Here is a 21053-nt window from a genome sequence, read left to right as displayed (position 1 = left end):
ATAATTTGTGTTGTATTTCTTTATTATAACAAAAATTATTTCTTCAAAAAAACATTTATGTTTTTTTTCTTGCATTAATTCCATACAAAATATGCGAAGGCAAAATTGTACTCATGCCGCCTGTTAAGGGTGTAAAAACCAATTGGCCTCCTATCCTGGAAACAGATAAAGATCTTCATCTGAAATTTGATCTACGCAATCTAACTAAAAAATATAGAGATCTCAGGAAGTTTCAGGTTAATACAACTTCTAGTAAAACAGTTATCACAACTTAGAAAACCAAACTTAAAATTGTACCTATGTTGCCGAACAAAGGTTGAGCCGCAGTTTATGGTTAAGCGGTGGTTTGGCTATAGCATGCATCATCGGCTAGTATTGCTATGATTGAAAAAGATTTGAAACAAAAATTTGGAAAGTAAGTCTTTTTACTATAAAGTTATTGATACTTCTCGCATTTACACTTTAAAAAGTTGCTTTCAAGGAGTAACCACATATCGCACAAAGTGGTTTTTCGCTGGCGTAGTAGCCGTGTTACCATTTTAACTTAGTAACTACGTAATTTTATTTATTTTCAGCTGAAATAGCGATAAACGAAACTGATGAACAATAAAAAGCGCAGCAGCTCACATTTCGAAGTTGATAAGTCAAATTCCAGTAGCTTAGGCTATTTCTACTATTTTTACAAAATTTTTTAGTTACCTGTGACAAAATCGTTATTTTAACATTCATGATCTTTCATACTTGCCAAATCAAATTTAAACGTTGCGCGAAGTTCAAGGAGAAATTTGAGAAAACTTATTTTTTAAGAAGGTTTCTTGTGTACAATATTTCAAAACTGAAGGCAAACGGGGCGAAAAATCCCTTCCGGTTCCTGATACTATTAAATCAGTATTAACTAGGCTTCATCGAATGACACAGCTTTAAACAGAAACAATTTAAAAGCTCTGTTAGACTGCTACAAAAAATGATTGACTTGAAATTGACAACCAAAAAAGAGGAAATAACAATTTATTCACAATAAACAGACAACTGACAGGCTACAGTCGGCTACTACTAAACAATTCACATTTCGAGTAGAAACTTTAGTTTACACAACTCTTGAAACAACGGGTGAAAAAAAGTGTTGCACTAAAGAATTTACTTAATGGATGCCTGGGTGGATAATATTGTTTGCAAATCAAGTGATATAAAACCGTGTAGAATTCATGCAATTGCACCGAAATCTACAGAAAAAGCTTTATACACTGGTAGAATCGAACACCGTGTTTTAACTTATCTGCAACATAAACAGACTTCATAGAAACAAATTCATTTGCTTTTTATGTGACACACGATAACAGACCAAACATAATTTTGAGATAGCGTCATAGCAACGTTTCATAAAAACCGATCAAAGACTGTCGTTGGAATCAAGTTCACATTTTGTTGCCAAAGTTCATAAGGATTGCATGGTTGTTAATTTATTGCTTTGTTTGAGTTGTAAGTTGTCGGCCAAGCCCGTACGGAGTCATGCCTTCTTGTGACGCAACTTGGTTGGTTCCCATCTACAATAGATTTGAAGTCAATGCATAATAATAGAGCAACTGCAGTTTTTCAACTGAAAATAATTCTGTTGAACTGTTTCCTATGAATGTGTCGACAGTAGGCTATATGCAATTTCCTAACAAGCTTTTTAAAGAACACTTTGTTGTATTGCAGGCAAGATTTAAATGGAGATCTCTCTTCGCTGTTGAAAGTTTACGAAAAGTTTAAATAAAAAAACGCCAAGTTAAAATGTTTTTGCAGAACATTATAAATATTTACTCCAAAAAATAATTGGACAAGTTTTTGTTGAAGTTGTGATTAATTTGCAGTAAGCTTTCGTGAAAATTGAGTTTTATTTGAAAGCTTGGGAGTAGGCTACAATTAGGACGAGGCAAATTTTTTGGCACATTGATTTAAAGACGAGACAACTTCAAGTATTTGCTTGTAATCGTGAGAGAGAGGCGTTTGCTCGTTACCTGAAGGCCAATTACGTTTCGTCCTTCTCTTGTTTTGTCTTCATCATGGTCTCGAATATTTGTATCTGCAATCTTGACACCAATTTGAGGTCCATCGTAGCCTTTCTTCATAGCGACTGAACTTAGTTTATACATTGCGACTTGAACTTGAGCGAGATTTGTGGCTTCATACAAATCCACGGTCTAGAACGGAGAGTAACGTTGCAGATAAAAGAATACCAGTTTATGGTTTTCGTTCATTTATAAAAAGGTTAACATCTTTGCGTTCTGCTGTTTAATTTCTTACATGAGTGCTTCCAATGGAAAAAGTACATCAAAAGCATTACTTTGCGGATCTGTTAGTAAACTTTTTGTTACCATGGCCGAGATAAGAAGAATATTAACATGTAGTTTATTTTTCCTTGTTGAAACAACGATTCATTTCAAAAGTTAGTTTCATAGCAGTATGAGCCAGGGAGCAGGGTAGCAGCCACAATACATGGGACACGTTGATTGCAGACACTCACTAAATATAAAATGTTTGAATCTGATTAATACTTCTGTGAAACTTTCCAAATCAACATAATTCATCAGCTGCTTAAAAACTAATTTTGTTTATTCATAGGCCTCACAAATGCAACATGTTCATTTGGGCAGTCGCAAAATACGAGGTAATTTCAATCTGATTAATATTTCACAAAACTGCCCAAATCAACATCATGAAATTTTTCCAAAATTAATTTTGTGTATTCATGCAACTGTAACATGCTAATTTGGCACTCACACAATATGAAATTTTTGAATCAAATTAATCTTTACATGAAACTGTTCAAAGTGACATAAACCAGTTGCTAAAAAACTAATTTTCCTTAATAAAAAAAAACAATTTTCTTTAATCATGCAACTGTGACATGCTGATTTTGGCAAGCCTCAAAATATGAAAATAATAAACGTCTTGTCAAAATCCTTTGCGGTGGAGCGGTATTGAACCCACGTCCTTCGAGCGTCATGAAAATGTTTTCACTCGGCCAAGCGGCCAAACACAATGGTGTGTTTTGTAGCCTACCGAACACTTCTGCAGTGCGGCTATAATTTCTAATCATAAAGAACCGCATCAAACGGAATCAATGAGTCAAATAATCACGTCTGCAGTTTGCTTAGGTTAGGACAAGAGGTTAATTCACCAGATAATAAAATACTTTAAATTGACATATAAATGTCAATTCAGAGACAGTATGCGTTGTCTTGACCTGATTATGACCATAATACATTTGACTAAGACTAACCTGAAAAAGATCAAGCTTCTTGACACCGTAGTCTTCAGCTGCTTTCAAAAACATTCCAATGTTTTCCATCTCGAGGTTCTTTTTCATAGCCTAAGATAAAAAAACCCGTTTATATTGCAGCTTCCCTTTGTTCAATAAATGCAACGATGACGTGTTATTTTATTATCATCTTTATTACATCGTAATTTCGTTCAAAGTTCAACCAAAACTGTAAATTTGGGAGAGAAATAATTTTGATTTTTAATCGCAGCACTCTGATTGATCAACACGTCTAAAGAAAAAATTAATAACTGCAAATAATAATTGTAAAAAAAAAAACGTGTGGCATACGTATTACAATAGATTTAAATCAAATCTTTTTAAAAAAAATTACAATTTTTTAAGGTTAATGCGTGGAAACTTCGTATTAATTCACTCACTTTGTATTGAATCTTCTGCCCGCTTGGCATGATTATACCTGCCTACTGAGTTGCGCCCTATTCGGCTGCGCTGACTCTGTCTTGTCAACTTTTTAATACGCTAAGAATAGTGCTTTCTACAGAAACACACATTATTATTATTATTATTATTATTATTTACACTAAAAACATCACTTCAAAAAACTATAGTCTTAAAAAGTCTAAAAATTAATATTTACAGGTATGGCGTGTGGATTCACTGGATTAGGCTTGCAGCTTCCTTTCTCGAAATTATTCATCAAACTACAAAGTATCTGACCATCCTGCAGCCACTTGTGAAAGGCCTGCATAAGACATAGAAATACATGTAAACGAAAGATTTCAAACGTTGTAAAAAGATTGAAATAGCATAAAGATGCAGAAAGATATGGAGCTGTTTTTAATTAGCACATTTTAAAAGGTCAACATTGAAATAAATATTAAACTATTGATCTTTATCCGCTGAGACAATAACTAAAAAACAATTTTGGGTACGGAGCAAAAGTTGTAGCCTCACAATCTTTTGGGCTTATTACAAACTTCTGTTGCGGTGTATAGCCTATATACTTTTGTGACTTTTAGCAGTTTGCTATTATAAAAAAGTTGAGAACCATTGGTCCAGAACATACGTCTTTTCCATTACTGACACTTTACATAAAAACTTCACTGTGGAAGACAGAAATCCGGCATGTTTTAACAGTATGATGTTTACTATTTAATTTGAAAAACAAAATTAATCAAGAATTTAGAAATAAAGCAAAATAGAGGTATGGTTGTGTCAGAGAAATATAACAAACCACCTTTAAAAAAACTTACAGAGAAATTACAAACTTTAACCACCGGAATAACAAAGTTCAAAAATCCAAATATTTTTTTAAATTTAAATGTTGTTGAAATACTTACAAAAAATTGATTGGTTAATGGTTATATGTTTGGCCTGATTTAAAAAAAAGTTTTTACCTGTTTGCCGCGTCCATCAGGTCCATCATCATCTAATATGCTTGTGATCCACGCAACAACTTCTATTTCATCGTCGTCGGAATATTTGGCATTGATTTTGTTGCTACATTCCTTGCTGTATCCGTATCCTTGGGGCCGGTATGACATTATGGAGTTTATACTTAAAATTTTAATTGTAAACAAAATGTTTGTAACCTTACTGCCTGTTGAAAGCAAAGATAGCTTAAATTTTTGGTATCTATTTTTTTTTCTATACAATAATCTATTTAGAGTATCAAGAGACCGCAATGTCCAATTAATCTTCGCTACATAGCCTACCCATAAAAGGAGTTGGTTGCAATTTACTCCTTACCTACCTGCTATCTATTGATAGGAAAAAGTGCTGTCAAATACTGCAATTTTTAAATTTTATATACAGATTTTAGTCTAATCTGTAAACATAAATTATAGGTTTAAAAATAAATTTTGTACTTGGCATGTGAAACTAAGAAAACTTAGGAAAACCCAAATTACGATTAAAAGATATGCAATATTTTTACGCCACATGTGCTTAAACCTGTAATATCTTTTCAGATTATTATCAGTTTGTTTTTCGTTAGCAAGTTGAATTTGTAATAGCTGTTACTTTGAAGAGTTTATAGCAAATTGCCGGGGTTTAGTTTAAAGCTTGCTTTCAATAGGCATTTCTTTTTTAAAATTGTACTTTCGATACTGGCAACTTTTTTATTTGACCCAATCTTCTCTTACTAAGAAGTTGTACATTTTGTACTTTTTGAAACCCCTGCATCTAGTCGCTTAGTAGGCTATCAAGATTTTACCAATATGAAATCTTTTAGATGGTAAAAAATCAATCAGTAATTATCATAATGAAAATCATTCAATATTTTAATGGCTTGTTCTTACTCTCACTGATGACTGACTAACTGGAAACAATCGTTCACTAAAATGTAAACTCTTTAGAAAACCATGACATTAGCAGAAACAGTAGCTACTTACTATAGGCTATTAAGGAAATATTTTAAAACTATTTCAGTCTCTTTCTTCCAATCATTCAGATTGTTTTTTTTTTCAATTTGTTCAAATAGTCTTAGCACAAGGCTGTAGCCAAAATATATCTTCTAACTTTGTTGGGGATAGCTGCTGAAGCCAATGGAGGTGGCCTGGAGAATGAAACTAGCCATGAATAAAATCGCTTGTCTTTGTAATCTAATTATTTACCGTTAAAGTTTGGTGAGTATTTTCATGCAATGCTATGTCACGCTCAGCACAGTGTGGAGTCCGAGCGCTCGAGCCTCATGGACAGCATCTGATCTGACATCTGAGAGCCCTAGCTTGGTACCTCTGCCAAGGGCTGTGTGAGCACCATGTTAGCCTCTTTATCTCCCTCAAAATCCACTAGTGGGTCCCTATATGTAGTGATGGCTCTTAAAAATAGGACAAGAAAGAGTTAGGTTACAGCCGTATTAAATGTTAAATGTTAATTACATATTAAATGTTACATGTAAAATACCCGAAAAACGCTTCACGAACTAATAATACGTGGGCCTCTAAATGTAGGTATAGGCCCTCAGCCGGGAGGTTTGGGAAGCAGTAAATACGACCTTGCATGATTTAAGCTATTGATTAATTATCGAGCTTCTGCAGCAGCCCTAATTTCTTTTTTAAACAGTCAAAAAATATTAAACAAACTAAAATGATTGGGCCACCAAACAGAAGTGGGCCCTCCCGGTTGGGGGTCACGGAAAGCAGTTAACACGGCCCTGCCACTGCCTTAGAATATATTATTGGGTCGTATTTACTTCATCCGCTTGCTAATAGTATTTGGAACCATTTGATGTAAACTAAGTGATAATGTAGGAAAGCCAATAGCTTTCGATGTTTTAAGTTAGTCAATCATTGATCAATCGTTTTTCAACAAAGTTATATTTTTGGAATTAACACATGGCCTACTGTAGTTTTTCATAATAACAGTATTCAAACAATGCAAAAATGTTTGATACTTTTGCGTTGTTTAAATAATCTTATGTGCACAAAATAAGAGAAGAAATCCACCATCTAAAATTAAATAAACCAGCAGGGAGTGATGGTATCTCGCCTTATTTCCTTCGAATCTCTTCGAGCATCATAGCTTTGCCTCTATCCATCCTTTTCGACCACGCATTTTCAAATGGCATATTTTCAGGTGTTCTCAAAATTGCTAAACTCATTCCAATTTATAAATCTGGAAGCAAACTTGAAACTAATAATTATAGACCAATTTCTCTCCTCTCATGCTTTTCAAAGATTCTAGAAAAGTTAATGTTCAAACGATTGACATCGTTTATAAATAAGCACTCGATCTTAACGCCTACTCGATATGGCTTTCGTGCCAACCATTCAACGAGTCATGCTGCTTTGGACATTATTACCTCCTCATATGAGCAAATGCAGAACAATGAATTGACTGGACTTATTTAACTAGATTTTAAAAAAGCCTTTGACACAGTTCATTATGAAAAACTCTTGCATAAACTCGATCATTATGGCATTCGAGGAGTTGCCAATACCTTACTTACTTCCTACTTGAAAAACCGTAAACAATTTGTGTCTATAGGACAAGAAAATTGTACATTAAAAGAAATAAAATTTGGTGTCCCTCAAGGATCCATATTAGGACCACGTTTCTTTTTACTATACATAAATGATCTATCTAACTGTGTTTCTTGTGTTCCTAGATTATTTGCTGATGACACTTGTCTTGTCATTAAAGCCGATGATTTATTAAGTCTTCAAAATTTAATTAATCTTGAACTGAAAGGAATCCAACGTTGAATCACTGCCAATTCACTCACTATGAATGCTTCTAAGTCTAACTTTTTAATAATTGCACCCAAGACCAACCAAATATCAACAAATGTTGAAGTGTTTTACGGTAATACCCAACTAAAAAACGTTGACACTGCTAAATACCTTGGTATCTTCATTGACAAAAATCTCTCTTTTCTTTCTCATATTGATGCTCTTTCTTCCAAACTCTCCAAATCTGTTGGCATACTCATTAAATTGAAACATTGTTTATCAACCAAAGCTATGCTTCAGCTGTACAATTCTCTGGTGCATCCTTACCTAATATACGGACTGACTATATGGGGGTCGTCATACAAAACACATATTGGAAAGCTTGGTGTTTTGCAAAATAAGGCAGTCAAAGCTGTTGCGAAAGGCAAATGGGCTGACCATGTCACACCCTTTTATAAACAACTCAATATCCTGAAGTTAAAAGATCTGTACAGGTTTGAAATTGCTAAATTTATGTACCAGTTTAGTTTTAATTTATTACCCAACACTTTTCAAAATTACTTTAAAAAATGCTACGAAATTCACAACTTTACTACTCGGAACTCTACCAACCTAGATTATTATTATTTTCGATACACAACCACTAAATTACAACGCTCTATTAAATACTCTGGTGTAAAAATTTGGAATAATATATCAGTTGAAATTTGCAAATCCTCCTTCACAACTTTTAAAAGAATGTACAAAAAGAAAATTATTGACTCATATTAGGCAAATGCTAAATTAACCTACTAAGCAGACTTGCAATTGTAATATAGGGAAGGTTGGCCTACCTAAACTGTTCTTTTTTTTTTTTTTTAAATTTCTTATCATCTTGGACAGCTTCACCGTTATTTATGTATTATTATCTCTTTGTCTCAATTATTCAATTATAATTATCATTGATGAGATAAGGGTGGCTGCTTGACTTGAAGACCTTGAACGGTCACTTCGCAGCCTCCCGCTGCTGTGATGCTATCATCATTTTTATTCGTTTTTTTTTTTACTGTAATCTGTTCAACAGTTTTACTGTACATTGTGTTTGATTTATTGTACATCTTTTTTTTGCAGCGGCCAATAAACAACTATCTATCTATCTAATCCCATGAATTTTTTGTCTTTTATAATTTGTAAATTGTAAAATTACTTCTCCCAAAGTTGTATTTAAGTGAATATTGCAGCCATGACGTAGACCGAAGGTGGCATGAAATTCTTAAACTTTTTCCAAAATTTATCCTTTCAGATGGTCTAAAGGCAGATATACTTATCTCTACCAATGTTTTCTAATTAGGTTTTTGGCGTTTATCATGTACTCTGTCTATTTTGCTTTAGCAAATTTACTAGCACTCATATTTGAGTGCAAGTCTAAAAACCACAACATCTTGCAAACGGTGGCATCGTTGATGCTCGTTGACCTTTTAAATCAAAGATAAAGCAATGGAGAAGTAAAATATATATTAAAAAAGTGTGGTTTGTATTTAGACTTTTTGAGATTTTTACTGCCAAACTTGGACAAAAATTTTTGCTTAGATTTTCCGCGCTCGCTTCAAACGAGAGAGCGTTACCGTCTCGCGCTAGAAACTGTTTTTTCAGTGTTGCCGATTTCAAACATTTTATTAAATTTCAACACGAAAAGAGCTGAAAATTTAGCTTTTATTTGGGGTTGAAGTGAGAAAAGTATGAAAAAAAATGCAGATAACTTTGCGAGGTCAAAAATTAATTAATATAACTGTATAAAATAATCTTTTTACATTTTTGAAAAGAGAAAGAAATGCTCTTCGACATTCAAGGGGGGGTTATTGAGGGGGGATTCATACATGAGGTATTTAAGGCCAACAAACTCGTGATCACTCATGCGTGACGGTAGGGTAAATTTTTGGTGGTGGTCAAAGGGTTGATGAATAAAATTAATTCTCAAAAGATAAATTTACCCAGAACTTGGGCGTTGCGGGACAGTCGCCGCATTTTTAATGCCAAACGCGACAACATTGGAAACTCAAACTTTCGCTCTGAAAATCATGCTTCAAACCATAGCGACCTACAGCACATAGGCCTACACAGTACACAAGCCTTACTAGCATGATAACACTATAATAAATAATGATTGGAGGCCGATGTAATTTTGATGTTGAACTCTTGGCTAAATGTAATTTGTATCTCTTAAAAATGATAGTTTTCAAAATTCAAATTGCCAAAATGTATTCACTGAATCTCAAATCACGGCAAAACTCCAAGTTTTACGTTACAAAAATGACATTTTTTTCTTTGTTGCAGGTGTTGCGAGGTGCTTTTCGAATTTCCAGCGTAAGTACAAAAATCTAATCTAAGTTATTATTTGTATGGTAAAAATAGCACAAAATTAACTCAAAATACACACAAAACTGTATTTATCAACTAGCCTACTGCTCAAATCATCAACTGATATTAGCGATTTTGACTGCTATGAAGCATAACAGATCGGCCTCTAAGTTAGTCAAACTTGAAGCTCGTGCGTTGGTACGCCCTGTGTCTGGGTTTATTTTACAAAAAACAACTTTTTAATTTAAATTTAAAATTAACTGAAATCAAGCAAACATGAGGAGTTGCTAAAAACATACCATACTTTTCCAAATTGTTACAAAAGCAAATTTAATCTAAATTTAAAAGTTTGCTCTCATAACTCTACGTAATCAATTTGGAAAAATATCTTTAAAACCATTAAACTATTTCAGCTTGTCGCGATGCTTCATCTCACAGAGAATAGTTAAGCATAACAAGATCTTCAACTGCCTTCATTAGCTTGGCATCAAAGTCTCCGCCCTGTTTTCGTGATGCCGTACAACAATTAATCAGATTGCATTTTCCACATAGAAGATTGAGAATCTTAAGCTTGGCTCCGGGGTACAAACACTTTTTTGCTTGTGATAAATAAAAATTATTTACGTGCTCAAACACTCCATACAAGGAGTTTTATAGACAGATTAGGCAAAAAAATGACTGGAAGAGATGTTGCAAAGACGCGATATTTATACATTGAAGTATTGATGAGTTTTTCAGAAATAATAATTCTGCACCATAATGTGTATGCACATATTTTGAATTCTTAACCGTGAAAATAAATAAGTTAGTCTCAAAAGGTTACTCATGCTTCTGTCATCTCCTAATATGTCCAATCGGTAGGCCTCGGTCCAATCCTATTTCTCACAAGATGCCGAGGTGGCCATTTAATCCGGACATATTTTTGCATCGTTAAAACGCAAATTTTATTATAAAACTGTTCATAAATCAAACTTGCCATCACATTATGAAGCATCAATACATGCAAACGGTCATTGGCATTTATACAGTTTTTATAAGGATAAATAATCGATTGGTACAGGCAATTGCAACCAGGCTAAGTTTTAAAACTAGGCTACGGCTATTATGTATGATCCGAAAGCTTAACCGGAGTAGCCTGGTGCTGTAGGTTTAGTAGTAACTTATTTTAAGTTTTCGAAATACTAGTTTGATTCCCACTTCTCAAGCAAAAATTATCTTTTGCATGATAAACAAATGAAAAAATGCTTTTATATTATTTTTGTTGAGATGGTTAGCCTAAACATGATAGGCCTACAACAAAAATAAAGTTGAAACTCAACTGTCTACCAGTTAGGTTTGTGGTTGTGTGATATCAAGTTTAACATTGAGTGATTGGTGGTTTCTTAATAGGTTAAAAGGAGCACACTGCTTGATGGAAAATGAACGCAGATGCCAGCCACCATATGTTTAGGGGTGCTGCAATTTGAAAAAAAACGTATAAACAATAAAAAGATACACTTTTTACATCTTAGGAATGCAAAAACAAGTTTCATCCAAAACAAATTTTCAACCAATCAATCCTAAACCGTAAACAGCTCCAAAACTTTATTATTTAGCATCTGAAAGTTTAGCTGGTTGTTTCCAACGCGTCAAAGGACATTAGCTTGCTCATTTAAATGAAATGATTTGATGTTTCGGCCTCAGATAAGTTTGCGCTTGAACCACTCTAAATCACATTAGAGCCATCAGACAAAATTCATATTGGAAAACTCAGCAAGCAGTTTTGCGATACGCTGCAGCCATTCATGTCCCTTTTGTTGGAAAATCCTTTTCTATTGTTTTTTTTACACGAGAGAAATGTGTGAAATTTTAAAGATAAACTGCAGTTGGATCTATTCTTAACAGTCTGCTGCACTAGCTTCTTATTTTTCTTGAGATCAGTGGTTTACTTTTAATTTTGCTTGAAAAACTTTTTCCAGTAGTCAACTTGTTTGGCTACCTTATAATTTGGACAATTTTGATAAATGCTTGGCTGCATTGTAATTCATTGATGTAAATTCCAACAAACAAAAACAGGAAAGTTCCATTGAAGCAAAGACGTAAAATTAACTGAAAAAAAATTGTCATCGTCATTGCTTCCAACATTTTTGACAAAACTAAAACTGTCAACATTTACATGATGTTAAACAAAACCTCTTTTGGGGCCAAAAGGGTAAAGCTTTGTCAGTCAAGAATGAAATACGATTTTCTTCTTATATTGCCACATTTGCGGAAACATGAATCTTTAGATGTTGATGCATACATTTTCGCAAATATGTTGCAGAAAAGGCAATTTACACAAAATTAGGTCCGTTGAATTCAATTTGATTACGTAACAAGACGTAACTAGACATTCATGCATTACAAAAAGGTTTTGAAGTACTTTTTGTAACAAAAAAAATGCAAGTTAATTTATTTTACATGACCTGAGTGAAAATGAACTGATTTGCAATAATGCAACGAGGTGTACGCAAGATTTTATTGTAGGAGAGCATTTCATTTTTTCAGTCTATTTACTGATACTAGTTACCGCATGGTTGCTACACCCATCTTATATACGCGATATCAATTTTCGATTTTGCAACAGCTAAGCTGCTTCGGATTGATTTTGGACTGAAAACGAATAGTGTGATAGCAGACGGGATAACAAACTGGGCTACCTCTCGACCTAACATCCCTTATCTGGTTTTGCGCCTTACTTGCACTACTAAAAAGTATTTTTCGATTGTGCATAGTGAAATTTACAAGTGATCTTCATTAGTAATTAGATGGTTAATTGAGATTGATGCGAGCCTCACATTGAAATAAATCAGTGGGATGGCAGTAAAATAAAAAGAAGATGGCAATGATGTGCGACTGATCTGTTCCATGCCAAATCAAGGTTTGTAGGCACTAGGTATGCTACCTTGTGGGCACTTGGAAGCACAACAATTGCTTGTCAATTGCAATCAAGATTATCTCATCTTTTGCCTTCTTGTTCTTGTGAAGAAAGGTTGCTGTCACAGCACCAAGCTTTGGTTTTCATTGATCATGTTGTTCTGATAAAGGGTTGTCATGCCTTGGCTAAGCAACAATTCAAGTTTTTGAACATGTTTACTTATTCGGTTTTCTTGTCTTGTGTCTTTCAATAAGGTTGCCAAATTTTTGCATGTCTGCAGCGTTGTCATGTTGTCCAGGTAAAAAGATTCGTCTTTACAAATGACACGTTAAGTTTAGTTTAAAAACACTCGCCTCCAGTTTTTAGGTGGCACTGCGCGTATTTTAGTCCGTTAATGTAGTGAGCCAAGATTTGATGACGTAGAAAAGTTGTGAAAATCTTTTTTTTGCGTTTTGAGATTGTAGGATAGTTACTAACTATTTGCAGACGACAGAGAGCACTCAATACAGTAAAAAAAATTATAATCTTGTTACTCGCAAAACCTGCAGGTGAATAAAAGTTGCTCAACTCTAATTGAGCTCCTTGCAGCGGGTCCTAAAATAAATCTTTTGTAATTTTTGCTCTCATGTGAATTCTAAAATAGTAAAAACCCATGATCATTTGTTCTCCGACTTTTAGTTTGAATATGTAGGCCTGACTGTAAGTATAAGCCTACTGTCCAAACTTCGGGGTTAATGGTTTAACTTGCAAAAACTTTAATACAGCATTAAAGTGTAAGCGTCATTTTAAAATCATTAAAAACTTAATATAGCATGGCGTTAATTATGTTAACTTGGTTACTTTTCCAAGTAACATCTTAAAGCAACAATGCAGCAGTTGTGATTACGTGACAACATCCGGGTGTGCAACATTGTAGGTAATCCATTGCCTCTTCTTCATGCTGTATACGAAGTGGCGCTTTTTGCTTGAAAAAATAAGAATCAGTACAAAAAATGAACAACAGCACTAAATATGAAAAGAAATGAACTGCTTATGAAACTTAATTTTTGTTTTTCGGCCATTGCTTTCTAGAGTACGTTGTGTATAATTTAAACTATATAAGCTTACTTAAAATTAAAGCTTAGGCTTACCAGTTTTGACTATCAATCAACCCACTATACATGAATTAACATACAAAAAATTAACTTTTTGTCTTAATTAATTCAAAAACGTCAAAATAAGTTTTCTGCTTTGAATGTGTATTTTTATTTTGTCAAAAGGGTGTCACTTTTCGTTTCGAATGTCTTAAACCTATTTCAAATGAAATGATTTAGCCTATCAAGTCTATCAGACTATGTTTACTTAAACATAGATTTGTTTAATGGTTACCAGTATTTAAAAGATGGTATGATAAAGTTATTATTTTTGTGCTAGCTGTTCCTAAACAATTTCAGTGTTTCAATACAGTCAAAGGACTGTTACAAAGTTTCCACAACCAAACACAATAAAATGAAATATATTTACATGACATAAAATTACAAATCATAATTTTACAAATCATTTTATACTGAAAAATAGAAGTTATAAGAAAGTTTTTTGCTAGATGCTAAACTGTTTTGTCTATTTTAAGCTTGAAAACACAGAAGAAAAAATAACGCAAATAAGCAAATTTTAAGAGAAGAAACTATGCATATCTGATTTTATAGACACAAGACTACAGTTCAAAGTGGTATCTTGAGGGTGCAAACTCTCACTAAAAATTAAACCTGCATTTTAGTTTAAGTTCTTTAATACATAATGTATACTGTAAACATTTTCTTGATCTTGAATTTCAAACGAATTAATCTAGTCGTTTTGGGGGGTGAGTTGTCTGCCAAGACCATAAGCAGTCATTCCGCTTTGAGATGCCACTTGGTTGGTTCCCATCTGCAATATAATAAACACGTTTACAATAAGAATCAATCAATTTCATCAATTTATGTTTTTTTTTATTAAAATTGATGCGAAAATCCCAAAGTTTGACGGTTTTCAACTTTAGAAAAATTTGTTTGTTTAATGGTCACCATAACAGGTCAAATATCTATTTTTAGGCAAGGGTTAAAGTTTCTATCGATCAATAGCCTTAGCTAAGGCGGCAGGCTAATTATGTGAAGGTAAATCAATAGCATGCTGCATTTGTAGACTATGCTGGTGCGGGCTATGCTGTATTATACCGTGTTCTGGTGGCTATCCGTTTTCCTTAGTGCGACCTTTTGGACGTAAGATTTGCGACAATTATTATCAAACATAAGCTTCTGGAATGTTACCCTCAACAATGAAAATTGAAGCTCAACAAGAGTAAGACTGTCATGGCAGCCTTTCATCTCAACAACAGGACATTAAAGCAGCATTGATAACTTTTAGCAATGAAACTTTTCTTATAAGACCGTACATACAGTAGCCTATGTATTTTTGAGACTAGACAAATTATTGCTTTGCAGTTGTCACTCAAAGTTATTACACAAAAGTTAAAATTTAGCATTGCTTTGCTTGGGTGAGAGTAGCCTATTTGGAAGCAGATGATTTGGACCGGTACCTTGCGCACAGCAAGCATAGGTTTGGTCCACGCAAACGAGGAGTAGACTACTGCACACCGCAGTATACTGTAGATGCAAAGTATTTACACTCGACTCATTCACTGTCCACTTTTAATAACTCAACGTATTGATGCCTGCATCCAACTCTAACAAAATTATTTATCAATATTAACAAGCACCCAACCAGCTGAGCTTTTCCGATAGAAGCATAATTCACAACTCGACTAACTAATAGGCTGTGGAGCCGGAAGTGGAGTCAGAAACTTTAATTCCGCTTGCCGTTGGAACCGAAGCAGGAGCTGGAGCCTATTACAGCTTTTGCTGCGGAGCTGGAGCCACAAAAAATGTAGCAGCTCCGGTTCCAATTTCAACTGTGAAATTCATGCCACATGCGGATGGACATATTGGTGTGTCGATAGCATTCCATTTATATCTGAATTAATTATTTGTGTATTTAATAAATATGCTGACTCCGGTCTTGTTACTTGGTATTAGTACAAGGTTGTTATTTCTATCAACCAACAAGATAAAACTTATGACAAAGATAGTTTTCAGAGCAATATAATAATTATCTCAGATGCAACAGTTTCAGAGCTGAAGCTGGCATTAAGCCACCAATGCAGGTTAAAGAACGCCGCCGTAGATAGCAAGCTTATCGAAAACTAGTTAGCTTACGACGTTGCCATTGCAACAAGCATAATACGTTACTGGCATCGCGTATCTTCCTTTCTTTAAGAAAAGGGAGTGCTTCAGTTTAAATAACGTTAAATTCAAGAGGATCAATTAACTTTCAGAAGAATGACAGTTCTGCTTAAAAGTTGGTCAATTTTTTTTTTGGTGTCGGCTCACATGTCTACAACTACTATAATCATAACCCAAGTTGGATTTCAGATACACATGCCCTCTGGATACCCTGACCTGCCCTAATGGTTACCTTGTTGAGGGAAAAAGATCCACTTGTGATAAAAACTAAAATCATCAAACTTATTCCATCAACTATGAAGCAGCTTTTTGAGAAAAGAAATTTGATAATAAAAACAAAGATAAATTGGTAGTTAAACACAAACCTGTAACCCAATAACGTTTCGTCCTTCTCGCAACTTTGCCTCGTCGTACTGTCTAACATTTTTGTCAGCAATTTTAACTCCGATAGTTGGTCCAGAATACCCTTTTTTCATTGCCGCTGAACTCAGCTTGTACATTGTCACTTGTACTTGGCTCAAATTTGTGGCTTCATACAAATCAACGGTCTGCAAATTCAACATGTTTAAAGAATAGCCTACTATAAATTACAAATGTGATAATAGCTCATACCACTTCTCGGTTTATTTGCATACCATGTGAGATTACTCGGTCAATGTATTGTGTCAGATAAAATTAGAAAACTAATAGCACAAGCTACCGTTTTTAAACGTACTAACATACAATGCTTTAGCCATTGAAAATACCTTTGCACCTTTTGAAAAAAAACTTCTTGTTCCCTAAAATATTGAGTCTGGCTACGCCACTGTCATGCAGTCACCAAAGATATCTTCTTGTTGGTCTGTGATCCTACTTATTGTTAGTTAACCTTGTCGTAAATGCCGTTGGAAGAGTTCTCACATTTGGCAGTCAAAATGTCACTTGTTATTGTTCCCATTACGTAACACTTTTAATTTAAGTTATTAAAGAAATGTTGTGGTTTGTTAAAAGGCTAATTCTAAGTCTAAATATTTTTTGCAAAAATCGATGAAGTTTTATTAGGTCAATTTAGTTATAGAATTTTTAATAGAGTAACCTAAATACTGTAAAATTTTCTTAGTTAACCTATTGAAAAACAATTTCGGCTTCTTTGCCTCTTGAATTTGTATAAAATCAAGCCATTTTTGTTTGCTGACAGTCATGGTTACCCGTTTTTAACCAGTTCTGGTATAGTGTAAACTGTAAGTTAAAAAATGAATGCACAATAGCTGGCATATCTTCCAGCCTAATTCTTTGAAACTTTCAGATTAGAAAATAATTTAGCCTACAAAAAATCGTTTTTTTTCCAAAATCAATTAATTTACACAAACTTACGCATGATATTCGCTTGTTTCAAAATTAGCTTCTAAAAGAAATACAGCACAAACCTGAAACAGATCAAGTTTTCCTACTCCACAGTTTTCGGCAGCTGTCAGAAACATTCCTATATTTTCCATTTCTTTGTTTTTTCTAAAAGCCTGTAGAAATAATATAAAAACGTTGCAACAAAATGCAAGAGTTAATCATGTAGCTGCGTAGCACGTGGACGTGGACAAAGGACGTGGGTTAGACCCCGCTCCAGAGCACGCGACTGTGTCAAAGACACTTAATGGCAAAGACACTTAATGGCAAAAACACTTAATTGCAAAGACACTTAATGGCAAGCCAAAATAAGGGAAGCAGCTGACTCCAAGACTATATATGTCACTTCGCTGCTTCCTGTCGTCTGTTGCATCGCATCTGTCATCGCAATGAGCGCAAATAAAAACATGATTATTGTTATTAGCTTTTACCCAATACTTTTGACCCTAGCTAACACCAATAGCTCTTAGGCTTATCTATCGCAAGTGACAGCTGTGTAGTAAGTACAATGATTTTCAACCTTTTTGAGCCACTAAATCAGTGGTTTTTAAACTGGGAGGCGCGCCCCCCTTGGGGGGCGTGTGAGGCTCACAAGGGGGGCGCAAGAAATTGAAAAACTCTGCATGAATTATGACTAAACATGTTTTCACAACTACGCTGGACAGTCGGTTGTTGAAGATGAAACTTTGTTTTACAGCAGTACCAGTGTTTGTAGAGCGTGTTGTTGTCACATCTCGCATTTTTTGTGATGTTTTAGACGTTGCTAAATATTTCTGCGACGCCTTAACTCTCGTAACATAACGGTTTTCTGACACAGCAGCCTCGAGCTCTAATTGTAATAACAATGGCAACGACTGACTGACGACTGACAGCGGCTAGAAGTGCAGCAGTATCCCCAACTCTACAACACTAGGCTACCATGGGTAAACTTTTTTTTTAATTTTAGCATTGATTTAAATAGGTTTATTGTTAATTAATCAATTCTATTGACATAAAATGAGTGGAAAAAAGAGAAAGTATGACGAAGATTGTCTGAATTTTGACTTTATAGATGCCATAGTAAATGACCAAGTTGTATTACAATACGTCATATGTTTTCAAATCTGAGCAACGACGTTTTGAGACCAACTCGTTCGCAGCGTCATCTTGAAAAAAAAACACCTTGATCATCAAAATAAACTTTCAGCTTTTTGCCAATGCAAGAACGACTCTTTTAAAACATAAAGATTGCAAGTAGCGAGTGCTTTCGTCAATCGTCGTCGGCGGAAGTTGTAGAAGCGTCTTTCGGAATTGCTCACATGATAGCTCGGGAGAAGAAACCCCACAGACAATTTACAAGAGGAATTCTTGGAGCTAAAATGAAGTTCTGCTGAATAGGGAAGACTTTGAAGCAATGCCACTAACTGAGTTCTGGGTGAAATATGTACAAACACTTGCAAGAGTGTGGGTGCTGTGGCTATACGCACACTTCTTCCATTTTCATCCACTTACTTGTGCGGAAATGTTTTTTGTACTCCTGTCAACATAAAGACAAAATCTAGACACAAACTTGACTGTGAAGCCGATCTGAGATGTGCCTTATCTGCTACTAATCATCAAATTAAACAATTGGTAACCAAAAACAGTTACATCCTAATTTGCATTAATGCAACTTACCAGGAAACGAATTGCTGTTCTGGGTAATTTTTTTGATTTTGAAACAAGGTGGGGCGCGAATTTTGTTAAAATTGTAAAAGGGAGGCGTGTCACAAAAAGTTTAAGAACCACTGCACTAAATATTTTATGCATTAAAATAATCTTGCGGAACGCTAAACGAAATGTTATTATGATGCAACAAAATAGACAACACAACAATAATTTTCTCAGTGCGATATCTGGGCTTGTTTGAATGAGCACAAAGTTGATATTCGAGCAGGAATTGCTGCAAGACAAACGCGAAGCTCTTGTGATTTTGATTTTCGACCGGTGGTCAATAGAATACGAGTCAATTAATAAACTTTTTGCGGAACATCTGACGATCTTTCACGAAACACTATTGTACCGCGGAACACCGGTTGAACATCACTGGTAGCCTATAGTATAATGCCTAAATGTGTCGCTCATAGTTAGTTGGAAAAACGTTGATAAAGGTAAAAAGTAAAACTATTTCATGTTGTTACCTCAATTGAACTTGAATTTGGTGGATGCGGTTTACAACCTCCGCTTTGGATTTCATTCATTAATTTGCACAACACTTGTCCATCTTTAAGCCAAGCATGAAAACTCTGCAACACACAAAGTTTTAGTATGAAAAAAAATTGCCTCGAGTTTCATGTGTTAAAACAGCCACTTTTTTCAATAGCCTGCTTACAAAAGCAATGTGATAAAAACCAAACAAACTGCAAATTACTTTTTACAAAGAAATTATCGTTTTTAAGCAGATTGGCTAGGTTAAAGCATGGCCACCTAGAGATGCGGCCTGATTTGTCACATTTTGCAGATTTCGATTACAGCTACTGCTAGTGTTTGACTGACATTTTTTGAGATGTTTTTACTTTTTGCGGTTTCCTAATGACATAGAACTTTTTTGTTGCCTTGGGGAAGCAGTACCAAATGAAAAAAAGTAAGTTGAAAAACGCAAAATCAGACTGTTATTGAAAATTAACAGTCTGACTAAAATCTTCGAAATCAATTTTTTTTTTGTTTTTCAACATGTGAAAATGTTAAAACTTATTGTGTCATCTGGGGAAAAGAATAAAAAAAACGTAAAATCTAAGTTTTAGAAAAATTTGTTTAAACGTTCGCCCAAAGTTAGAAAAACCTGAAAATTTCTGCAAAATGTGACAAATCAGGCCTTATCTTTAGGTGGCCATGGTTAAAGATGAATGATAGGCAAACTACTTTCTAAACCTGAAGTCTAAACCCGAAAGATTACCTGTAATACCATAGAAGCGCTGAATTGCGCGACTCTCGGCTAGGGCAGTGTGAACCAACTTTTTTTCAGTTAAAACGAAGATAAATTCTTCACATATAGAATTCAACTCCAAAGGAACCAATGCAAACAGTTTTGCGTCGAAACGAAATAAGATATTTACAAATAGTGAAAAAACTTTGAAAAAGCTAAACAACTCACATGTGCTTGCCTGAATAATTCGCAAATGGTTCAGTTTTGAGGTCACAACAATGCAAAACTGCTTGTCTTCAGAAACGAAGCCAAGACAAGAGTTTTACGTTGAAACAAAACGAAATATTTGTTGCGAAGTCTAGTTACATTCTAGAACTTACTTCTCTTCCAACTCCGTCCGGGGAGGTTCCTGTAATGCTTGAGATCCATTCTACAACTTCAAATTCGTCTTCGTCAGAGTATTTAGCATCCATCTTGGATGCGATTTCTTTTGAGTATCCATATGCTTTTCCACGGTTAGCCATATTGTTGAATTCAAATGAATTTTAAAATGAAAAAGGTTGCTTAAATTTTAGTACGAATAAATAGCCTCAAGTTACCTGTTATAAAAACATAAAAGTTTATACACAGTAAACAAAAGATTAAAAGTGTATAGGTCTGTATAGTTGAATTCAATTTTAATTAAGTGTGTTTCAAACAAGACGCAGCATATTTCAAAATTCTGTTTCGTTTGATATAATAATCACAAGAATTATGGGGACTTTAATAATTTTTGACTTACTTTGATCTGCCATAGCGTAAAAGCAAACCGCTACATAGGGCATTTAAAATACCATTTTTTTTTTCTATAATGTAACTT

The 21053-nt window shown here is 34.4% G+C and overlaps 2 protein-coding genes across 2 annotated transcripts; both read right to left on the bottom strand.

Annotated features, from left to right (window-relative positions):
* Positions 1–991: 991 nt before the first annotated feature.
* LOC145774418 (transgelin-3-like) lies at positions 992–4861 on the bottom strand. Its single transcript, XM_082585667.1, has 5 exons — positions 4663–4861; positions 3903–4007; positions 3266–3355; positions 2001–2183; positions 992–1544 (listed from the first exon to the last, which is right to left on the bottom strand). The coding sequence occupies exons 1-5, from the start codon at positions 4807–4809 to the stop codon at positions 1461–1463; spliced, it is 609 nt and encodes a 202-aa protein (XP_082441793.1). The 5' UTR covers positions 4810–4861; the 3' UTR covers positions 992–1460.
* Positions 4862–14152: 9291 nt separating this feature from the next.
* Positions 14153–20812, bottom strand: LOC145774220 (transgelin-like). Its single transcript, XM_082585402.1, has 5 exons — positions 20575–20812; positions 19470–19574; positions 17337–17426; positions 16296–16478; positions 14153–14578 (listed from the first exon to the last, which is right to left on the bottom strand). Exons 1-5 carry the CDS (start codon positions 20716–20718, stop codon positions 14498–14500), a joined length of 603 nt encoding a protein of 200 aa, XP_082441528.1. The 5' UTR covers positions 20719–20812; the 3' UTR covers positions 14153–14497.
* Between the last annotated feature and the right edge of the window lie 241 nt (positions 20813–21053).

Source organism: Aplidium turbinatum, chromosome 7 (genome assembly GCF_918807975.1).
Source record: "Aplidium turbinatum chromosome 7, kaAplTurb1.1, whole genome shotgun sequence".
NCBI classification, from domain to species: Eukaryota; Metazoa; Chordata; class Ascidiacea; order Aplousobranchia; family Polyclinidae; genus Aplidium; species Aplidium turbinatum.
This window is presented reverse-complemented; position numbering and strand designations above follow the sequence as displayed.